The 21,818-nt window shown below is 40.3% G+C and overlaps 1 protein-coding gene across 3 annotated transcripts in view; it reads right to left on the reverse strand.

Annotated features, from left to right (window-relative positions):
* TRANK1 (tetratricopeptide repeat and ankyrin repeat containing 1) overlaps positions 1–21,818 on the reverse strand; it is a 110,787-nt gene that overhangs the window by 31,676 nt on the left and 57,293 nt on the right. For 2 of the 3 annotated variants that reach the window (XM_012745416.3, XM_012745417.2), the window contains exons 9-14: positions 13,289–13,450; positions 10,190–10,444; positions 8,388–8,564; positions 4,867–7,749; positions 1,940–2,139; positions 1,517–1,654 (exon numbers count right to left, since the gene is read on the reverse strand). In XM_012745416.3, the coding sequence (XP_012600870.2) occupies positions 1,517–1,654; positions 1,940–2,139; positions 4,867–7,749; positions 8,388–8,564; positions 10,190–10,444; positions 13,289–13,450 (3,815 nt within the window). The remainder of the gene's footprint in view (positions 1–1,516; positions 1,655–1,939; positions 2,140–4,866; positions 7,750–8,387; positions 8,565–10,189; positions 10,445–13,288; positions 13,451–21,818) is intronic. The other variant, XM_012745418.3, reaches the window with a different exon arrangement.

The raw sequence follows: 21,818 nt of genomic DNA on the forward strand, positions 1-21,818 counted from the left end.
TTAAGACTAGAGGTCCTTGAGCATCTTACTGGCACAAGCATGTAATTGGCACTTAATAAAGGACAGGAATAGCAAAGTATTACCCTTTCCTCTTTAAGGAGAGCCTCAATCCAACCATGACTGATGGAATTTATTATTAGAAAAAAACAGTCCTTAGAAATTAAAAATGGTACCAGGATTAATGAGTATGCATCTGATTTTATTAGCAAAATTTAACAGAAAAGGAATGTACATAAGAAATGGCAATAATATGCTCTTTGTTCTAGAAGCCAATTCACATGCAAAGCTTTAAAAGGATGGGAGGACAATGGAAACTCAAAGCATCTAAGTTTATCTCCAAACTCTGCCACCTACATTATGACTATGGGCAATTTACTTAACCTCAATGACCTTCTGCTTTATCTATACTAGAATGAGAGTAATAAAAATACATATAACCTCAAAGTATTAGTGAAGTGAGACAATACATTCAAAAAGTACTTTACAAACTGTAAAGCATCCATAACAATATTATAGTCATAGGTTTTATTAAGGCAAATATGACATTAAAAAATGACAAAAAAAAAATAAGAACTATATTTAAAGGCTCAGTTCTGGGAAAGATTTAAGGTATCAAAGCCAACAGTGCTCCTGACCTTGGTATAAAATAGCCCCTTCAAGCATGCACCACGTGCATTGGAAGTCTGCAATAGGGACCAGGACACAGCCAGCTAAGTCCCCAAAGAAGATCCCACAGCACAGTCAGCAGCCAGCCTGAATCCCACCAAAAGACAGTGATACAAAGAAACCAGTGGCTAGAAAAACCCATGACAATGGCCTTGAGTTGGTAGATCTACCCATAATGAACTAAGCATGGGGGAAAAACCCATCACAAGGACTTAGGAGCCGAGTGAAAGCAATGGGCCAACACAGAAGTCACTCAGGGTCAATCTGGGGACACTTTCCCTGCCATCATCTGTGTGGGCTGTAAGTAGTGGTGGTGAAGTTATGCCAGAAGGAGGCTCCCATGTAAGGCAGCTGTTCTGGTCCCTCTGATTACCTGATCCAGGTAGTGGGAACCAAGCTTCATTTGGCTTCCTGGAGTTGTCTCTATGTACTGACCTTGCCCAGTTCTGTCCTCATAGGGTGGACATTGCTAGCCTTGCCTTCACTTGTAAGACTCTCCTTAGAGCTTGATCCAACTTGTACATTCCTGGGAGCCAAGAATAACAGTGGCTAATGAAAACTGGATACTGGCACTTGGGTACTAGGAATTCCGTAAAGACAAATACAAGAGAGCCAAGGAAGGGCAGGGTATAGGGAGAACCAGTCCATGACACACTGTGAAACAACCAACTGCCACTGTCAAAACTCCCAGCTAAACATACAAAACCCTACACTAAATGGATGATGTTCCAAAATACAAGCCGGCACCTGTGACAAACTCTCTTATCCTCAGCTCCAAATTCTTGTGCCCAGAGTGGAAGTTCACATCACATATACATCCTCTGTGTGAAAAGAATTCAGTATAACATACCTCAGAATCAGTAAAAAAGTTGTAAAGGAGGACATCGTCAAATTCTAAGCCTTTTGCTTCATAAACTGTTAGCACAAGTGCTAACCCTAGCTCTTCTGGAATATTCTCTTTTGCCGTTTCATTGGCTACAAGGATTACCTGAAGAAAAACAAAAGAACATCAAATTCCACAAGCAAAAACTTGGTGAAGTTCAGTCTGTTTCTACAGGAGGCAGGTAATGTCTTTAAAGAGAAATGATCAGCATGAACTTGGTCAGCCAGACAAGTGGAAATAATAACATTTATTCCCTCACTCATCTCTGGAACTGACCCATTCTCCAACAGGGGCTATTGAATTCTACCTTGTGGAATAAGGGTACTCTCAAACCTTTTTTCAATTGCAAACTGCCTTTGATTTCAAAATATACAATCCCAAGAAGTTTACCTGGTGAGCTCCAAATTCAATGGGCTGGGTTTTCCTTTTATTCCCTCGTAGCAAAATTGCCAAGTCGCTTACACTACAAGACTCTAGGACAGTTGGTTTGGGACCATCAAAGAGGCCAGAATCCCTCGGAAGGCGATCAAAAGATTCTGGGAAATAGAACTGAAGTAAGTCTACTACTCCAGATGCCAGATTGAGGATTCCTGGGATAAAACAGAAAACACATGTCAGATATTGTATAACATGGCTGAGGTTTTTGGTTATTTGGGGGGAGTAGGATGGTTTTGTGTTTTTCCTGAGAAGCAGATTTGGGGGATGTATGATTGCAAGACTATTTACAGTTCCCTCTGGATTATCACTGCAGCCCCAAGCTACTACTATGGATGCAGTGGATGACAGCAGAGATGTGTTGCTATGCTCAGAGGGTTTTGTGGGATCTCATTCTCAACCTATATTCATATTAGAGAAAATTACCTCACAAAGAAGAGTTGAGGCAGAAATGTAATCTAAACAATTAGAGCTCATATAAGGGGCTATTATAGCCTATGGTAAGAAAACAAGAATTACCCTGCCCCCTTCTCATTGGTGCTTATAGCACAAGCAGCAACATTGCCATGGTAACAGCAGTGTTGAATGTTAGCTGGGGAGAGCAACCAAGGCCTCTGTCACCCCTTTTCTATCAGATTTATACCCAGTTGAGAAAGGACTACACTAATAAAAATTGTCAGAACAGGAGAGAAGATTTTCCAAAGAGCTTTTCTCCCTGGGTCCCATGCCTTCTCTAAGCCCTAAAGTGACACTGATAGTGACATTCACTGAATGCCTACCATAATATAGGTACCTTCATAAAAATCATCCTGTTTAATGCCCTAAAACCAAATCCTCACAACAATTCAGTGAGACGAATGAGACAATTGCACTTTTACAAATGGATTCTGAAGTCTGCTAAGTTAATGAACACCTCCAAGTGATGGAATTTGAAGCTGGATTGAAAACAGATCTTCCTGGGTTTCTCCACTACTCTTAAAGGCCATGTGCCCTTTGCCTAATGCCCAGTAAAACACAATGGTCTAGGTAGAACACCATGAAATGGGCCAGTGTGTCCCCATTGCTATTATCAAACAGTAAAGATAAATTTTACTATCCAATACTACTATTATTAAAAGTATACAACTGTAAAGCAATCATGAGCACAAGTGGAAACTGCTGAATCTAAGCAAATCAACTGGTACTGTGGTCCCCTCCCCATCAAGACCTAACAAGGGGCTGGGCACGGTGGCTCACGCCTGTAATCCTAGCACTCTGGGAGGCTGAGGTAGGCAGATTGCTCAAGGTCAGGAGTTCGAAACCAGCCTGAGCAAGAGCGAGACCCCATCTCTACTATAAATAGAAAGAAATTAATCGGCCAACTAATATATATAGAAAAAATTAGCCAGGCATGGTGGCGCATGCCTGTAGTCCCAGCTACTCGGGAGGCTGAGGCAGCAGGATTGCTTGAGCCCAGAAGTTTGAGGTTGCTGTGAGCTAGGCTGATGCCACAGCACTCACTCTATCTAGCCTGGGCAACAAAGCAAGACTCTATCTCAAAAAAAAAAAAAAAAAAAAAGACCTAGCAAGGGCCAAAGATCTAGCTACACTAATGGAAGAATCAGAAAAGGGCATGAAAATATTCACTGCAGTGGTAAAACTAGAATCCACTTAAATGTCCTTCTAGGGGACTAGATAGGTCATTTTTGATAAAACCACAACAGTTCAACCATAGAAAGGAATGAAGTGCTAATACATGCTATGACATGGATAAGCCTTAAAAACATTATGCTAAGTGCAAGAAACCAGACACAAAGGCCACATAGTGTATGATTCCACTCATATATGTCAACAATAAGAAAATCCACTGAAACGGAAAGATGAGTCATTGCCATACAGTGGGAGGAGGGGGGCAACGAATAGTGACTACCATGGTTATGGGGTTTTTTGGGGGTGGTGAAAATGTTCTGGAATTATATAATGGTGATGGTTGCACAACCTTGTAAATATACTGAATGCTACTAAATTGTGCATTTCAAATGGGTGAATTTTTTGCTATGAGAGTCTCAATGTATGGATTAGAGTTCTACATTATCAATATGTTTATGAAATCTCAAAAACATTAGACAAAAATCCACAGTTGCAGAAGAATATGTCAGGCATTATCCCATTAAATAAAGTTTCTAAATATGTAAAATAATACTCAATATTGTTCATGGATACTTGTAGGACATAGGAGGTGAATTTATTAGTATATATAAAATATAATGGAAATATTCCAGCTTTGGTACCATGTTATTTAAACCTTCTGTGCCTCAATTTCCTCCTTTGTAAAATGGAGCTAATGCCTACCCTGTAGGGTTGGTGTAAAGATTAAGCATAGGTGCTATATGTAAACTGCTTAGCACCATGCCAGGCACAGAGAAGGGGCATAACTGAGATATAAATTAAAAGAACCTAAGTGTGTGTTAGCTCCCACTATCTCCCCATCCTCTTTGTTTTGTTTATCCTTAGGAGAAAAGCTGCTTTAAAAATTAATGACTTGTAACTGGTATGTTACTTTATATAGAATAAGCAGGTATTTCCAAAGTTTTTAAACAAAAGTTCTCACGCAGTTTAAGTGTTCCCTTGAAATGTTTTCATTATCATGGCAAGCTCCTTCAGATATAATTACTTAAAGCTCCATTTCTACCCAACCAGAGATTGAATTATCAACTTAGGAATGAGTGGTAGCAAGATCATAAGATAGCTTATTGATGGAGTTTGTTATTTACTAACAAACTCCAAAATACTACCCTTACTTCAGTTGCAAAAGCTTAATAAGAATTAGCCTGTGGCTTCAAAAGTAGCCCAAGGTCTGTGCCAAACCACCACCAGTAAGCGAGCCCAAGGCCTGGACCTACCTGAGTGGGACCTGTAATTCTGGTATAGCTGGTGGATCTTCTTGGGCTTCCGGACAGCACACTGCTTGTCTATGTTGTTTCTGCTGGCGTAGTGGAACAGAGAGCGCAGATCGCTGAAGCGGAAGGCCACACCCTTCATGATGCTCTGGGCCGTGTCCCCAGTGAGGAACATGGCATTAGGGTCGTTGATGCATTTCATCAGCAGTGCTAGCTCAGCTTGAGTAAAGTCCTGAATCTCATCACCGTAGAGCTCGTGGATGGACCATGGGAGTACCCTGAGCTTGGACAGCCTCCGGGATAGGTTGTACAGAACATCTTCCTCATCAAAATAACCTTTCTGGGATCTGATTTGCTGATATACACAAAAAAGGCTGTAGATTTTGCTCCGGTCTTCCTTGAAATTGGGGGACCGTTTCCTCCCCAATTTCTTATATGCTTCTTCAGTGAGTCTCCCCTGGGGACAGCTAAGGGCCTCAAAAGAACCCTTCAAAAAAGATTTTATTTCTTTCCAAATCAGTGCAGGGTTGTAGGAGGTCTTTCCTTTGACCATTTTGGGCCATATTTCATTGGTGAACACCTCAAACGTCACATACACCCGTGGGTCACTGTCACCTGCACGCACTTCTGCAGCTTTATCCTCCTCACTGTAGTCCCCGTCCACTTCAGCCTCCTCCTCATCCTCTTGCCAATTGGGAATGGGCAACTCTTCCTGCGTGGACCATCCTACAATGGTTCTTTTCAAGCTTCCATCTTCATTTCTCAGGAAAAATGGTTTTGGCAAAGAAGCATCAAGCAGGAGGAGCAGCTGTTTGGAAGTGACAAACAGAGGAAAGTTCTCGTCCCTCAGGTCCTGGAGTTTGTGAATGTTGGGTTCCAGTGGTCTGTAGTGACTCGTAGCCTTGGTAGACTTGGAAAGCTCAATGAAATTCCTTTGTACCTCCTGGCACAGGACATGGTTCTTGGTCACAAAGATCTGATGTAAATGCTCCAGCTGGTGGGGATGTCCTGGTGTACATACGTCTGCTGCTTGGCTGACCCCTACAGGCTCCACACCAGCTCCACCTGCACAGGCTTTGCTCTCCAGCCCCTCATGTATGCTGTCTACTGTTTTCACTTTGAAGGAAACTTCCTCTTCCTCATCATCTTCCTCCTCCTCCCCACTTGGACCCTCTTTTCCAGGTTCCACTTCCAACTTTCTCTTCGGCAAGATCTGTTTGTCCAGTAATGGGCTGCCTGCTTGCTCAGCCTTTTCCCAGTAAACGTGGAATTTCTTCCACAACCTGTATAAGCAGCAGGTTGTCTTCCCAGTGCCACTCCGCCCAATGAGGATGATGGGCTCCAGTGGCCTGGGGTTGAGGTCGATCACAGCGTACTCCAGCTCGCCCACCCGGAAGGGGTACTCCACCGTCGCTGTCATGTCATTGAGGATGTTGAACGCCATGTTGGTGCTGAAGCTGTGGAACTTCATGATGTTATACTCTGTCTCCACTGCACTGGCTGGGGGAAAGTACTCGGGATCAACATGCTCCCTACTCTTCTCTGCCTCTGTGTCCTCTACATAGCAGCGGGGTATACGCTTTTGGATTTTCATGTTAGCTGACACCTGGCTTTTGTTGATACCTTTCAGCTTCTTCCTCAGGACACAGGACAAGCCCCGGTTGTAGGCACTGCAAATGGCCCTGATGGAATCTGCCAGTTTGCAGTGATCTAAGACGATGTCCCAAATCCGGATGATTTCTGTGTAGACTCGCCCTGACTTTTCCATAGAGTATGTGTTCCACTCTGTAGCAACAATCTTCTCTGGATTCTCACTGCATCGAGGGGAGAAGTCGATAGCAAGCTCCCACAGCATCCGGGCTCCTTTGTCTAGCTTAGCTTCAAAGAGCTGGATGTTTCCTTTCAGGTGCTTCAATCGCTTCTGAAGGCCCTGGGTCCACTCACCATTCCCCAGCTGCTGAATGGCAAAGATAATTTTCTTCTTTATGACCTTGGTCATGACCTTACTGGACAGCTTCTTCAGCATTTCTGAAGTACACTCAACCTCCCAGGTCATGTTATCAAAGTCCTGGAGGCAAGCCTCGATCTCCTGCATGCTCCAGTCACCCTGATCATCACTGCCCTCCCTCTGTCTATTACTAGCAGGAACAAGCTGCAAGGCCCCAAGGCCAGCCTGAGCATGTCCTTCCCCTGCCTCAGGGACAGGAGGATTGTTCCCAGTACAGTCAGAGCTCCCGGCATCCAGGGTTTGCTGGAGCTCATCTTTCTTTCCTTCCATGCCAGCTCCTGTCTCCAGTAGCTCAGAGCACTGGGGACAGTCCTCTGGGACGGATGTATCCACTTCAACCTTTTGAATCAAAACTGTGATGTCCTGCACAAGGCGATCTCTCAGACAGTGTGGCTCCTTCCTGGTCACCTGGGCATCTGGGAGAGTCTCCCAACTGTCAGGGACTGCACCTCCTTCAGATGAGGTTATGACAGTGGTGCTGCATGGAAGTGATCTGAAAGAACCCTGGGACTTAAGCTGAGACATATGACCAGGGGTAGCAGACCTTGGGGGTTTCCCCAGGTGAGCAGCAGGGTCTTGTCGGCTTCTTCGCTTGTTCTCCATCAGAGCTTTGTTCCAGGCCAAGAGCAAAGAGTCAGTCTTCTTAATCCGGTGCCGTGCATCTTTGCCTTCTTTGTTCTTCAGGTTGAAGTTGATGTCAAACTTTACCAGCAGGTCTATCAGCTTCTTTGTGCGTTTTAGCATGCCTTTCTGAAAGAGGATGTGCATCAGCGTGTTCCCATTGCTATCCTGGATGTTGGGGTTGAGGTAATAAAATTCGGTGGGATTGAACCAGAACAGATCCAACAGGTAACTAAGAAAGCTAAAACCGATGTCAGCTGAAAGACACAAACAAAACGCTATGAATGCTGAGCCACTCTTCCTGAGGGAGAACAGACCCTATGTTTGAGAGACATGCCAGCCTGTGGCATCTCAGAACTCTGGACTCCCCAAAATATCTGATACCCATTAAATAACACAATAGTTCTCAACCAAGAGCAATTTGCTCCCCAGGGGACATTTGGCAATGTCTGTAAACATTTCTGATTATCATAACCAGGGTGGTGCCACAGACAGCAAGTAGGTAGAGACCAGGCATACTGCTAAATATCCTATAATGCACAAGATAGCCCCTTACAACAAAGAATTATTCAGTCCAAATGTTAATAGTACCTCCTGAAATAGCCTTGTAATATTCTGGCAAGATCCTTTATGTCAGGATCCTTGAAAATGGCATAAATGGAAATCTGTCAGCTACCAAAGGCCAACTTTGGAACTTAAGAATTCTCAATCAGCCCACCCTCACCATTCACCATGATGGTCACCACTTCCCATCATGATACAGGTGAAGGCCAGGAGATGTGGGCCTTTTTCATATCATTTGTTTTCTCAAAAGGAAAGACCAAAAAGCATAGCTTCAGTTCTAATATCCAGCTTCCCCCTCAAGTAAAAGAGCACTTGTAAAACAAAGGCTTACCTTTCATATCTAGAAAAATGTAGAGTGCCGCATGCAAAGGAGTATCACCTTCTGTTAGAGAAATACCACGGGCATCTGCACCCTTGGTCAGGAGAAGGAAAGCCAACTCAAAGTCCTTGTGTTTCAGGCACATGACAAGTGGTGTATCCCGGCTCTCCTGGAGACCCTCAGGCGAGGCTGGGAGAGGGCAGAAGGGAAGGGCACTGTGAGCTACACCCCTGTGAGGTGGCACAGCCTAGTTTGCCTGATTTGGGAGGGGCCACATTTGCCAATCAGTTACAAGGGAAGAGTTGATGCAGACCTGACTTCCAAGATCCTCTGACCACCACACTTTCTGGGAGACAAAGGCTTTCCAGAGCCCTCAGGGTGAAAGTCCAGCTCCTTCAAGTGCCCTGTGTGTGGGCCATGCCCCACTACTTCTCCAGCTCCCATCTTATCCCACCACAGAAGCATAGTTCTGACCATCAGCATCGCCTTGCAGTGAGGACAGGGCATGAGAATAACTGAAACCCTAATGCTTGCCTAATACCATACCTGACACACAACTGGTATGAGCACACTTTCTATACCCTTGCTTCTCTCCTGAACTTCCATCTTCCCTGATGCCTCTCCATTCCCACATCACCTTCCTATTAGCTCAGTGCACAGAGCCCCTCTGCACTGAGGCTCCCTGACCATCACCAGAGGGCAGACCCACCACTGCAGCTTTGCAGCTCTCCTGCATACACCTCCAACAGCTGTACATTCACCTCTGTGGACTCAGTTCCTAGCAACTGATCCTTGGAGGTGCTCTATAAGTGCTCACTGAATCAAGGAATAAAACAGGAATTCCAAAGCAGCTATAGGTCCAGACAAAGGAAGTAACATGCCATGCAAGAAAGAGGTTTGAAGAAATAAATTGGAGAAGCCACTGCATCTACCTTCTGAAGGCTGTGGGTAGAAGCAACACATAAAGGCTTTGCACTGTGTATGGCACTTTGAGGGCTGAGGACCAATGTGTTATTGCTCCTTATGAAGGCCATTTTCCCTTACAGGGCAGAGCAAGCAGAAAACCACACAGCCAAGGTACTCTTTCAAAAGCCTGCATACATTGACTCATTTAATATTCAAAACAGGCCTAAGAAAGACAGACTATCATCATTCCTATTTTACAAATGAGGAGACGAGGTCATAAATAGCATACTCAGGGCTGCAGTTTGTAGTGGCATTAGTAGAAGTATGAGGGATGGGGTGGGAGAAAGTTGGTGTTTCTAATTAGTTTGAAAATAAAACTCAATCAAGCAAGATGTCTGCACACTCCAGCCACACACCCAGCCATGTAGGACTGTTCTGTTTAAAGCAGCGGATGGTTCTACCCACCAATTATTTGGCTATTTCTTTAAAATCAAGCATCTCCAATCCTAAACTGATTAGAAAAGAATGCCAGAAGAGTTGACGAGGATACACACAACACATCCTGTACAGGGAAAAGTCTATCCAGAGATCAGGAGGAGATGACCACTGTGGGCTAAAACAGAGCCAAGGACCCTCCACATACCTGATTTCCCCACACAAAAGAAAAAGAGAAGCAGGGGAGCAGGGAGAGGGGAATAACTGGAATTCACAAAAATGCAGAGTTCCTATGGGGCAACTCACTGAGCAGTAACCTACACTACTGTTTCAAAACATGAAGATACAGGTGAGAGAATGAGGTAGAAAGTCATGGGGTCTCCAACAACAGAGGAAAGGCAGACAGTGGCCTGGACTCCCCTGTCTGGACACCTTAGACAATTCTCCAATGCTTATCATCCAATCGTTCTCACCTCCACCGTCTATCAGGCAGCCCAGGAGCTGAGTCCTCCGCCGGTCCCAGGCACAGAGGTGGGGGATGATGGTACAGATGTCTAGGTCTGACAAGTTGCAGTCTTTGATGAGGCAATCTCTAAGCGGTGGCTTCCCGCTTACTTTGCCAGTCAGTAGCAGAAGCACTTCTGGCCATTTCTGTTTTTCCAGTAAGAACTTGATGAAGGTATTGGCACAGTCTCGATTAATGTCACAGACCAGGTCAGGAGGAATTTCTTTAAAAATAAGAATAAAGCACATTCCAAAAATATTCATATGATTTTTCTTCCTTCCTCAACTACATCCATACATAATTAACATGGATTATAGGTCAGTATTTTTAAGCACTGGCGAAACTATAGACAAATAATTAATTACTTTGGGTATGTTAGGTAACCACTCATGAACACCAGTGTAAGTACTGACCTTGAGACTTCTCAAGAAAGTTAGAATTGCTCTATAAAGAGTACAAAGCCCTGCCTAGGGGACAGCAGATGATAATTGTGTCTTAAGGCAGAATATTTGAGTTTAGGGTAGTCTATTGAGATCAAAAGGGCAAAAGCCTGATTTAAATTTTGTATAATATTAACAGTATGTCCTGCTTAATAAACATTGAAATACAGGAAATACAGGGAGATACTACAGAATAATTAAAAAGTTGAGAGTTATGGGTTAATGGTTAGAGGATGGTTTAGCCCTCAATTCTTAATTTTTTATCACGATATATGTGTTTCCATCTGATCGTTGATGTCCAGAGACAGAATAACTGTTATTCCATTTCATAATCTTGGTAAATCTTAAGGGTGGAAAACTTTTTAAATACATCTTCAGTAAGCAGATGGTCAAATTTAACAAATAAAAATATAGGATGCCAGATGAGTTTGAACTTCAGATGAACAATAAATTTTTTGTGTAAGTATATATATAAAATATTTAGGACATATTTATACTAAATTATTCATTGCTTCTCTGAAATTCAAATTCAACTGGGCATTCTGTATTTTGTCTGGCAGCACTACCAGTAAGAAAGCAGGGAGGGAGAGCAGAAGGGGAGAAATCAAGGATTACCTAAATAAGAGCAACTTGATTTGCATTTGCTAGTTTTTGTTTCCCATCCTTTGCTAAGTCTTCTAAAATGAATATTCATTTTAATATTTAAAATATTCATTTTAAAATAAGAAAACATTAAATATAGGCTAGTCTATCATCTTATTTTAACAGGAATAAAAGTATAAAAGGCAAACTTTTAAAATAGGCATTTGCAATTTTTGTTCCCTTGGATCTATTTGCTCATCTTCTGCTAACAGCATTCTCCCGCCCTCCAGCACTCTCTGTTAAGGTAGGATGGGACAGGGCAGCACATAATTTGGACCTAAGCCAACCAAGACTCTTTATTACCCTGACCACAGGTATTGGATTCAGAGGTACACACTGCAATCAAAACTGAAACCTCTGATGTTTATTCAATCCACTGAGAGAGAGCTAAAGCCACAAGTCTGGAAATGCTACCCAAGTCATAAATTAGAATCCTCATTTTCATCTCCACAGAAAGTCTGAAATAGAAGCCAACCAGAGGCTAGCTGAGTTGAAAGATGGGAGATAATGTGTCCTAGTGACATCAGTTAAATACCTGAAGCCAGCTGTACCTGAAGCTTGCTCTGATATTTCTATCATAAGAGTCAAAAAAAACGGCTTTTGCCAATTTAAGCCATTTGAATCTGTCTCTTCCAGTAGAAACTGCACTAAAATATCCAAACCTATGGCCAATTAAGGATACAAAGAGGAGATAAAGGAGAAAAATAAGGAGGAAAAAAAAAGGTTTGTTAGATTAGAGACCTACCCAACTCTGGAAAAGAGTTGGGGAAAAGGCCTTCAGTAAAGATACAAAGAATAGGAAATAGAGAGGAAAAGGAAAGTAACCTAGCCAAAGTGAGAGAAAGAAGAACCCACACACCAATACACACAATACTCTACAGAGAAACAACGTAAGCATGGGAACACAGACTAAAGACACACAGGACATTCAAGTAGCAGCATTCCCATCTTGTGGGCTTTATGAGATTTTTTACCAAATACCAATAAGTCAAGTTTTATTTTCACAACCCTAAGGATAAAGACAGTCTTCATGGGTCATGGGTCAAATGAAAACAAAGGTTCCCTAGGTGTAGTCTGCACATATTGTCTGTATCTAACAGATTCTACCCAAGGTGGCCCCATCCTGGAGTCTTTTATCTTTGTGCTTTGTGCTATTTATCTTTGATCCATCCATATCCAAGAAAGAAAGGCCAGTCTGACAACCTAACCTCATCTCAACCTACCCTAACAGCTAATGAGTATTAACACTGTACACACAGGATGTTGGACTAATTGTTCTGCATCCATTATCTTATGATGTTAGTTCCCCAGCCAAGGCAGGGGGGATGAAGAAACTGAAGCATAAAGAGAATAAGCAATTGGCTCAAGGTCACAGATCTGATAAGTGATGGAGGCAAAACTCAAATGCAAAACTCCACGCCTTAAATATTTTCATTTGTCATATACCCTGAAAAGTATTTTTTGTTCCTCTGGCCATGGCTTCAAACATTCTTTATAAAATTGAGACATTTCAGGTTTATGTCAATTTCAAAAATGCTAAATTTCACCTACTTATGATTTCTGGAATCTTCCTTAATTATCTAAATTTTGTCAGCCAAAGTCCTTTTCTAGAAGTTTCCTGGTTTTCCCATAATGAAAAAAAAGGAATATTCAATTCTACAATAACTTTATTCTCCAATATTAGCCAGAATCTATACAAGAGACAGAAATCTGTGGTATTTAAAAAATGACAGTATGTACAAAGAGTAATTCTAATAGAATACAGTAAAAAATAGTAACAAAGGTTACTGGGGGTGGGATTTAGAGACTGAAGTTCAGGGGTACATAATAGACTTTTCACTGAAGAATATTCTGTGCTGTTTGAATGTTTTACATGTAGATACATTACTTTTATGTTTAAAACTTAATTTTTAAAAATATATTAGAAAAGAGTTTTAATGGACATAAACATCTTTAACACAACTGAATGTTGTGAAAAAAATTACCTTGCAGAGAAGAAAGGAGGCACAAGAACCTCTGAACTACCTCTTGCTTCAGGAAGTTTTTATGCAATAACTGGTTTTCTGAGTTCATGTACTTCACCAGCTGCTCCGAGGCCTTCCTGAAAACGTCGCTCTCACTAATGGGCCCATCGCCATTGCTGAATCCTACAAAACAGCACCAGGTGATGCTTCCGAATACAGAAATTGCAGCTGCAGTAGATCGCAAAAATAACCACAATTCTTCACCCCTCCAGGTAACCACATGCTTTGCAATGTGACTTTGCTGCTCCTCCCATAAAGAAGTGATTCTGGCCTGGCTTCATGACTTGCTATGACCAATAAAATGCAGTAGATGTGATTTTTTTTGTGCTAAGAAGCCTTGTGTAGGTCTACTGGCTCTCTTGAGACACTGGCCTCTACTATGTGAACAAATCTATAGCATGCTGAGCAATAATAGACAATATAGAACAAAGAAAATCAGCCTCGTTGTCCAAACTGAGGCTGCATGAAAGTGAAAGAACCCAGCAAAGATTGCAGACACTTGAAGGGGTTCAGGTAAGGCTATAAGAACAGCTCAGACAAAATTGCTGACCTGCAAGATCATAAGCAAAATAAATGCTTGTTGTCTTAAGCCACCAAATTTTGGGGTTATTTTGTTATTCAGCAATATATAATTGATAGAACAATTCAGGGAGTGACAGCAGGAAGACAGCTTAATGCAACGGCAACATCCAACTACATGCCAGCCACCCAAACTTCTAAAGCTTATAGGCAAGTAGAAAACATCAAGTTAGTAAGGAGTCATCTCTCAGGCTGACAAAGGAAAAACAGTATCCCCTTGGTTCAATTTATTTAAGAAAGTAGTCATCTCATGATGAGAAAACACCTTCTGATGAAGTGTTAAAAAACGACAAACTCTTTATTTGGTATCAGATTTTACACTCAGAAAGCATTCTTAGTTAAAATGGAATCTTACTGAAAAGATAGGGGAGCAAAACTGAATTATTTTTTCCACACCAAATGAAAAGTGCCTGGCCCACAGTAGAAGGGCTATCATGGTTGTGAAGAGATGATTGAACATTCAATGTCATGCTCTACCAGAGTGAGAACACTTTAAAAGAGATGGACTTTGGAAAATGGGAAAGAAATTAAAAGTATCCTATCTTTATTCAGGTTCCCCAGTAGCAGACCCTAAGTCAAGGATTTGTGTGCAAGTAGTTTATTAAAAAGAGTAAGACCAGTAAGGGAGTGGGGTAAGTAGGATAGGGATGGGTAAGGAAGCCAAGCAAGTGTGTGCTCTCCAGCAAAGTCCCACAGAGAGTGGCCTCAGCCTGATCCCACAGGGAAGCTCTGGAGTATAAGTCACACCTCATAGTTGTCCCCAGGCTAGGCAAAGGAAATGGGCTTTCATATGGACTCACATTTATCAATCACTGACTACAGGCTGCTTTAGGAGAATGTATATTACCAGGCACTTCTGGTTTAAAGGAGCATGAGCAGTCTTCATAAGCCCAAAGACATTCCCTTGAGAACAAGCCCTAGGTGCTGGCTTTTCAAAGCGAAGGCATACCAATTATTAGAGAGCATACAGAAATGGTAAAAGGGATCCAAGGAGATCCAGAAAGAACTCCATTATCTGCTCCATCAACTGATACACATCTGATCACATTTTCAACAAATCAAGTCAAAACAGCCGAAACATACACACCCACTTCTGGAGCAAACATTCATTGCTCTCTCTAATCAAGAGAGCTTCAGGTGCCAGGCATAAACAGGATCCACTATCACATCAACGTCCAAAGAGAAAATGATAATCATTAAGTCATCTGTCAAAGAAAGACCCACATCACCTTAGCTGGAAATTCACTCTGAGATGAAAAACGTGTGTGGTGTAACAATATCTGGCTTGTACTCCTGGACTGTGCCCTCCCACCTTCACCCTAAAATAACTATGAAGGCACGAAAAACAATGAAAACTCACAGTACAGAAGAAATAGTACCCTTGGTAAAGGAGATATCAAGCTTCAATATCAAGCTGATGGAAACCTGCTGCTTGTCTCCCTGCACCATGGCACCAAAAGCTTTTCGGAAATATCATTCTTCCCACAGGAAAATTAGTTTAATATAAAAGTCTCATGAAAATAAATAGAAATGTACCAAGTACAAGAACACAGACAATTAGATGCAGCTGTATAATAAATACATGATTACATGGTTCAGACTAGTTAAGAAGGCAGTTATAGATCAGAGAAAGCTTCAAACATCAGGAAAGAAATCAAAGAACGATATAGAAGGAAAGTTGCTAAATACTGACAAATGGTATCCCTAGGTAGGAAGGCTGTGGGTGATTTATTTATTTCACTAAACTTTTCTGGCTTTTTTTCTAAATTTCCTATAAGCTTAATAAGAGACAAAAGAAACATCAGGATACAAAGTAGCTTATACATTATAATCGCAGTTTTTTAAAAGATGACTATGTAAGTACTAAACAACAAAAGACCAAATAAAAATACGCCAAAGTGCAATTACAACAAATTTTATTTTTATATAAAACTATATTTTTACAAATTTTCTATAATGATCTTACTTAGCAAATACCACGAATAACATTTCATTCAATGTCATCTCATTATAACATTGATGAGAAAACAAATCAATTCCCAGCAAAGGCCACTGTGTGGAGTTTGCACATTCTCCACATAGTTGTGTAGGTTTTCTCTGGGTACTGTGTTTCCTCCTACATCCCAAAGATGTGCATGTTAGGTGAACTGGTGTGTGTGTGTGTCTAAACTGCCCCAGGATCAGTGAGTGTGGGTGTGTGAGGGAAGAAGTCATATTTTCTAATCATCCTTTCTGTTAGCATGTTCAGACTCTTGAGTTTAAGCTAGAAAGTGATGGCACACAGAACAAACTTAGCTTGACAAGTGTGTGTGGCTTGAATATAGTTTCATCATGTTTTTAAAACAATAACAATCAAAAGGAAATGAAATCAGTACGTTAAAGAGATATCTGCATTCCCATATACATTGCAGGATTATTCACAAGAGCCAAGATACGAAATCAATGTAAGTATCCATCAGTGGATGAATGGATAAAGAAAATGTGGTGCGTGTGTGTGTGTGTGTGTGTGTGTGTGTAGTGTGTGTGTGTGTGTGTATATATATATATATATATATATGTTGTGTGTATGTATGTGTGTATATATATACACATACACACACACACACACACACACACACACATACACATACATACTCTGGATAGTATATATCCAGCCTTTAAAAAGAAGGAAATCCTTTCATCTTCGACAACATAGATGACCCTGGGGGACATTAAGCTAAATCAATTAAGCCAGGCACAGAAAGACAAATGCCACATAATCTTACTTATATGTGGAATCAAAAAAAGTTGAACTTACAGAAACAAAAAGTAGAATGGTGATTACCGGGGGCTAGGGGGAAGGATCAGAAAGATATCTGTCAAAGAATACAGAATTTCAGTTAGGAGGAGTAAGTTCAAGAGATCTAATGAACATGGTGACTATAGTTAATAACAATGTATTATATTCTTGAAAATTGCTAAGTAGATTCTAAATGTTCTCACCACAAAAAAATGAGAAGTATATGAGGTAACAGATATGTTAATTAGCTTGACTTAGCCATTCCACAATGTACCTGGAATAACATTCCTGGAGTAACTGGTCCTCAAAGTCGTTTTTGTTCAATGTCCTTTTGTTATAAACATTGATATCCTGGCAATGTCTGTGTGGAGTTTGCACGTATTCTCCTTGTTTGTGTGAGTTTTCTCTGGTACTCTGGTTTCCTCTCACATCCCAAAGATGTACACACTAGGTGAATTGCTGTGTCTCAGTTGTCCCAGTATGAGTGAGTGTGGGAATGTGTGTGTCCTGCAATGGGATGGCCTTCTGTCCAGGCTACTTCCTGCCTGGTACCCTTAGCTGCTGGTAGAGGCTCTGACTACCTAAAATCCTAAACTGGTATCACTGGGTAAATAATTATCTTACTTGTTTGTATTAATCATTCTTAAATGTATATATTGCTCATATTTATTTCAATGTTTAATATAAAATTATTTTTGGTCTTTATAAGTTTGGTAATGTTTTTGTGACAGGAAATATGCTTTAGGAACTTAACTCTTGTTTATTTATATCAGTTAGCTGATGATAAAACTGGTTTCATCATGTATCATTTTGCTTAAAGTTACAGTTTCCAATTACCTAGTGACATCTTTCTAGAAGTTAAGTGAGGACTTACTATATATATAAGCATATTTGACATTAAAATTTAAAAGATCTAGCTGGGCATGGTGGTTCTCACATGTAGTCCCAGCTACTCAAGAGGCTAAGGTGGAAGGATCACTTGAGCCCAGGATTTCAAGGCTGCTATGATTGTGCCACTGTACCCTAGCCTGGATGACAAAGTGAGATCCTATCTCTTAACAAAATAAAAGAAAAAAGATCTTCAGAAGTTGTAATAGTGCTTGGAACTATTAGAAAATAGAAACAAACCATTTCAAAAAGATAGATCTCATTTTTGCCCAAAATCTTCCTCTCAAGCTATAAAAGGCAAAACTCTTAAGTCTTATTACACACATTTTTATCAATTTATATCTATATACTCATCCCATTTTTAATAAAAGAAAATAAAAATGTATAACCCTAAATACATGTAATAAAACTAAATCAAATAATTTTTATAGTAAGTAGGTTTATAGAGAATTTTTCCTATATTCATAAATTTTCTTAAAAAATAAAAATATTGGTTTAAAAAAAATGATAATTAACATCTTGTAAGTCAATACCCCATGCTTGCATTATACTGAACATGAACATCACCCTGGTGCTGAGCACAGAGCAGAAAGCAGCTAGCTCCCCACTGGAGGACCAGAAAAAAAAGATTCAGAGGCCTGGATTTGAACACATTCTAAGAAAAGGCCAATCACTAGTGAATCAGAGAGGAGATCACAAACAATTGTGAAAAAAACAAAGGCTCCAAGCTTGCTGTTCTTGGTCCTAAGGAACAAGCGGAATACCAACGACAGCTAAAGAAAGTGGACATGTTGCCATCTGGTGGTGACCAAGAAAGGCGGATAAAGAGACAGTTCTATAATCTTGACTATTTAGAATTAAACCCTTACTCCTCAAAGTGGTTCCTGGCATCCCATTGCAGCTGGTAAGAAATGCATAATCCCAGGTCTCACCCTGAACCTGCTGAATCAAAACATACATTTTAAAAGGCTCCCGAATGATTTGTATGCATGTTAACTTGGGGAAGCACTGGTTTAGAGAATGGCAGAAATCTTCAGCAAGACCCTTCATTTTTCAGGCTTTATTTCTCATCTAGACGCCAAAAGTAGCCCTATCCAAAGCAATCAGCAAAATGGGTTATAGTTACCTTCAAGAAGAATCATGGGAGAAAGCATATTTTATCCTACCCTATAAATTGGAATGTTCATTTATCTAGGTACAAAACAATCCACGTCCTAATGGTGCTGTACTCAGGAGCACAGATGTTAAAAAAAAAATCATCAAGTCAGACTCCTTGGTCAGAAACAAGGATGCAAACCCCTAGTAGCAGCTATTCCCAAAGATAATGCTTCCATGGGTCCCTTTAATGGATGAGGATGAGGAGGGATTAAGGTTCACAAAAACAAAATAGAAGCTGGGCACTCTGGTTCACGCCTATAAACCTGGCACTACAGGAGGCCAAGGTGAGAGGACTGCTTGAGGCCAGGAGTTCAAGACCAGCCTGGGAAACATAGTGAAAGCCTATCTCTACCAAAAAATATGGAAAAAAAAAAAAAAAGTAGATCCACCTTCATTCCCATGGCCCAGGGTCCTCTCCTTTGACTTATCCTACTGTCTTCTCAACTACTACTCTGGATAGAAAGACCTTTTAGGGGATAAAGTCTAAAATTATACTGCCCCATACAGTGGCCACTAACTTAAAGTTAATTACAGAAAATTAAATTTCATTTCTTCAGATGCACAAGCCATACACATTTCAACTGCTTAACAGCTACATGTAAATAACAGCTATCAGATCAGACAGAGTAGGTATAAAATATTTCCATCATCTCAGAAAATTATATTGCATAGAACTGGTCTAGAAAGATCCCCCAGCTCCACCTTAGGTTTTAAAGTTTGTGCAACTTGCAAAATCTTAGAAACAGAATGCATGCATATGACTCTATATAACCTTATGTAGGTATAAAGGAACAGTGATATTCAGTACATAATTCCATTCAGAGATCATTACATACAGAGATCATATTCAGAGACTGACTTCTACAAGGGTTCCACTGCCAGGAGTACTCTGGGAAATACAGGTAGATTCTACCTTGCTAGCCCTTCCTGATTAACTGTCATCCTCTTCTTTTTAGATTTTTATTAGTTCCTTTCACTTTTAACTCAATGTTTCTCTGTAGGCTTATAATATTCCTCTAGCATGGCAAGAAAATCTTTGTTGTTAATGGTCTGGAAAACTTTAAAGTAACCAAACATTTAACAAGTCTACCATAGAGTATCGGGGGCTTTAGGCTTGACTGCACCCACTGCCATCACAGGCTCCCCAGTGAGCTGAATGACAAGCCTGGGATGATGCATATTCCTCTCCTGCATGCTTTTCTGCCAAGCAAGTGCAGCTGAGCTCTAATGAGTAATAAGAGCACAAGCTGAGATTCTGCAAAGTCTCTTCTCTTGGTTCTAAACTCAGGCTCCAGATTTAACTGGTGAAGGAGAGGACAGAAAAGAGAGCAAGAACCCTGTCCCAGAAGATGAGGTGTTTTCTAGGATTAACAGATATTCAAAGATTCTGCTATCCAAGAAGACCAAAAAATCAAAACTTTAAAAACTGAACAAAAATGAATGACTTTATGCTAAAGTCATTTTAGCATAATGACTTTATGCAGTCTTTATGCTAAAGACTACAACACTAAAGATAATATACACAGTATTTTAAGAATTAAGATTAAATTTAATAAAAGATAAATCTGCAAGCAAATCAGACATTTCCTACCACTAATTAGTGGTTCTTTGTTGTTATTTTAAAACCTAGAGATTCATTGGCAAAGCAACCTGTTACTTTCAATTTCTCAATTTGTAGAAACCATCTGAAACCCAGATTACAGGCACAAGCTCTCAGAAAGCATTTCACAATAGCTTATTAATAATACTACCTCACAGAAGAAATCACAATCCCCTAAAACATGAGGTCGTTTACAAACTAAACATGGTATGTCACTCTTTAAAAGAACATCCAAAAAAAAGAGGACTCTGCAAATACATTTCCTCATTCTTATGGTCTCATGAAAATGACAGAAGATATTTAAAATAAATAAATAATATTAAAACATAAATGGGGGGATGGAGGGTGGGGAAGAAGTGTTTAAAAAGCAGCTTCTATCCCCAGCCTGTCAGACTGAATCCCAGCCTAATACATACCCTCTACAGGCTGCCTTCAACTCACTGCCCACTTGCCCATTCAAGGGAGGGAGTGTTTCCAGGGAAACATATATAAATAACTGCAGGAAATGCACACTAACCGACCACCTACTAAATATTAATCAACCTAGGCCTTCAATCATAAATACAAACCTTACAAAAAATCAGAAGATCATTAGGGGAAAGCAATAGCACAAAAAAGAGGCAAGAAGATGAGTCAACTAACTCCAAAAGTAACAAATAATTCAGAGAAGAGAGGAGATAGTTTTTTTAATTCTCATTAATTTTCTTAAATGCAATTGAAAAAGATGTGGCAAATGTAAAACAAGAATAAGCTGCTACAGATAAGAAAAAATCAGAACAAGAAAGAGTTCTTAGAAATTAAAACTATGATTTGTCAAATTAAAAAATGCAGCAATGGACAAGCTGAATTGTAAAAGGAAAAGCTAAAGACCAAGTTAAAGACCTGGGAAGAAGAAATGAGATAAAGAATACGAGGAAGAAGTAGAGAGACATATATTATGAATTCAAGAAGCTCAACCATTTAATAGTAATGGCAAAAAGAGAAAAGAGACCTTGGAGGGAAACAAATAATAGAAGATAATTTCCCTGAGCTAAGACAGATAGATTTAAAGGGATCAATGGGTACCAAGCAAGAAGAATCTAGATACATCTAGATACATCCCAGGGAAATTTCAGAATTCCAAGGACAAAGAAAATCCTAAGAAAGGAAAAAAAAAATGAGACTAACATCTGACTTCTATTCAGTAGCAATGGGGGCTAGAAGACAATAAAACAATTTCTTCAAAGTTGTGAGGAACAAGATTTATTTGTGTATTTTATAAATATAAAATACCATGGACTGATAAACACACTAAAAAAGGCTGCCATCAAACTATGACATGTCACTGATTGTGAAACACATTCAAGTTTCAAAGATGTTAAAATATAGAGGGAAATACAACTCACTATGGATGAAATACAATGCCTATGTTCAGATAAATTATCAATCAATATTAGGATAAAATAAAGACATTTTCAAAAACTCCTTAAGTCTACTATTCATGCCTC

Source organism: Microcebus murinus, chromosome 1, assembly GCF_040939455.1.
Source record: "Microcebus murinus isolate Inina chromosome 1, M.murinus_Inina_mat1.0, whole genome shotgun sequence".
Classification (NCBI taxonomy): Eukaryota; Metazoa; Chordata; class Mammalia; order Primates; family Cheirogaleidae; genus Microcebus; species Microcebus murinus.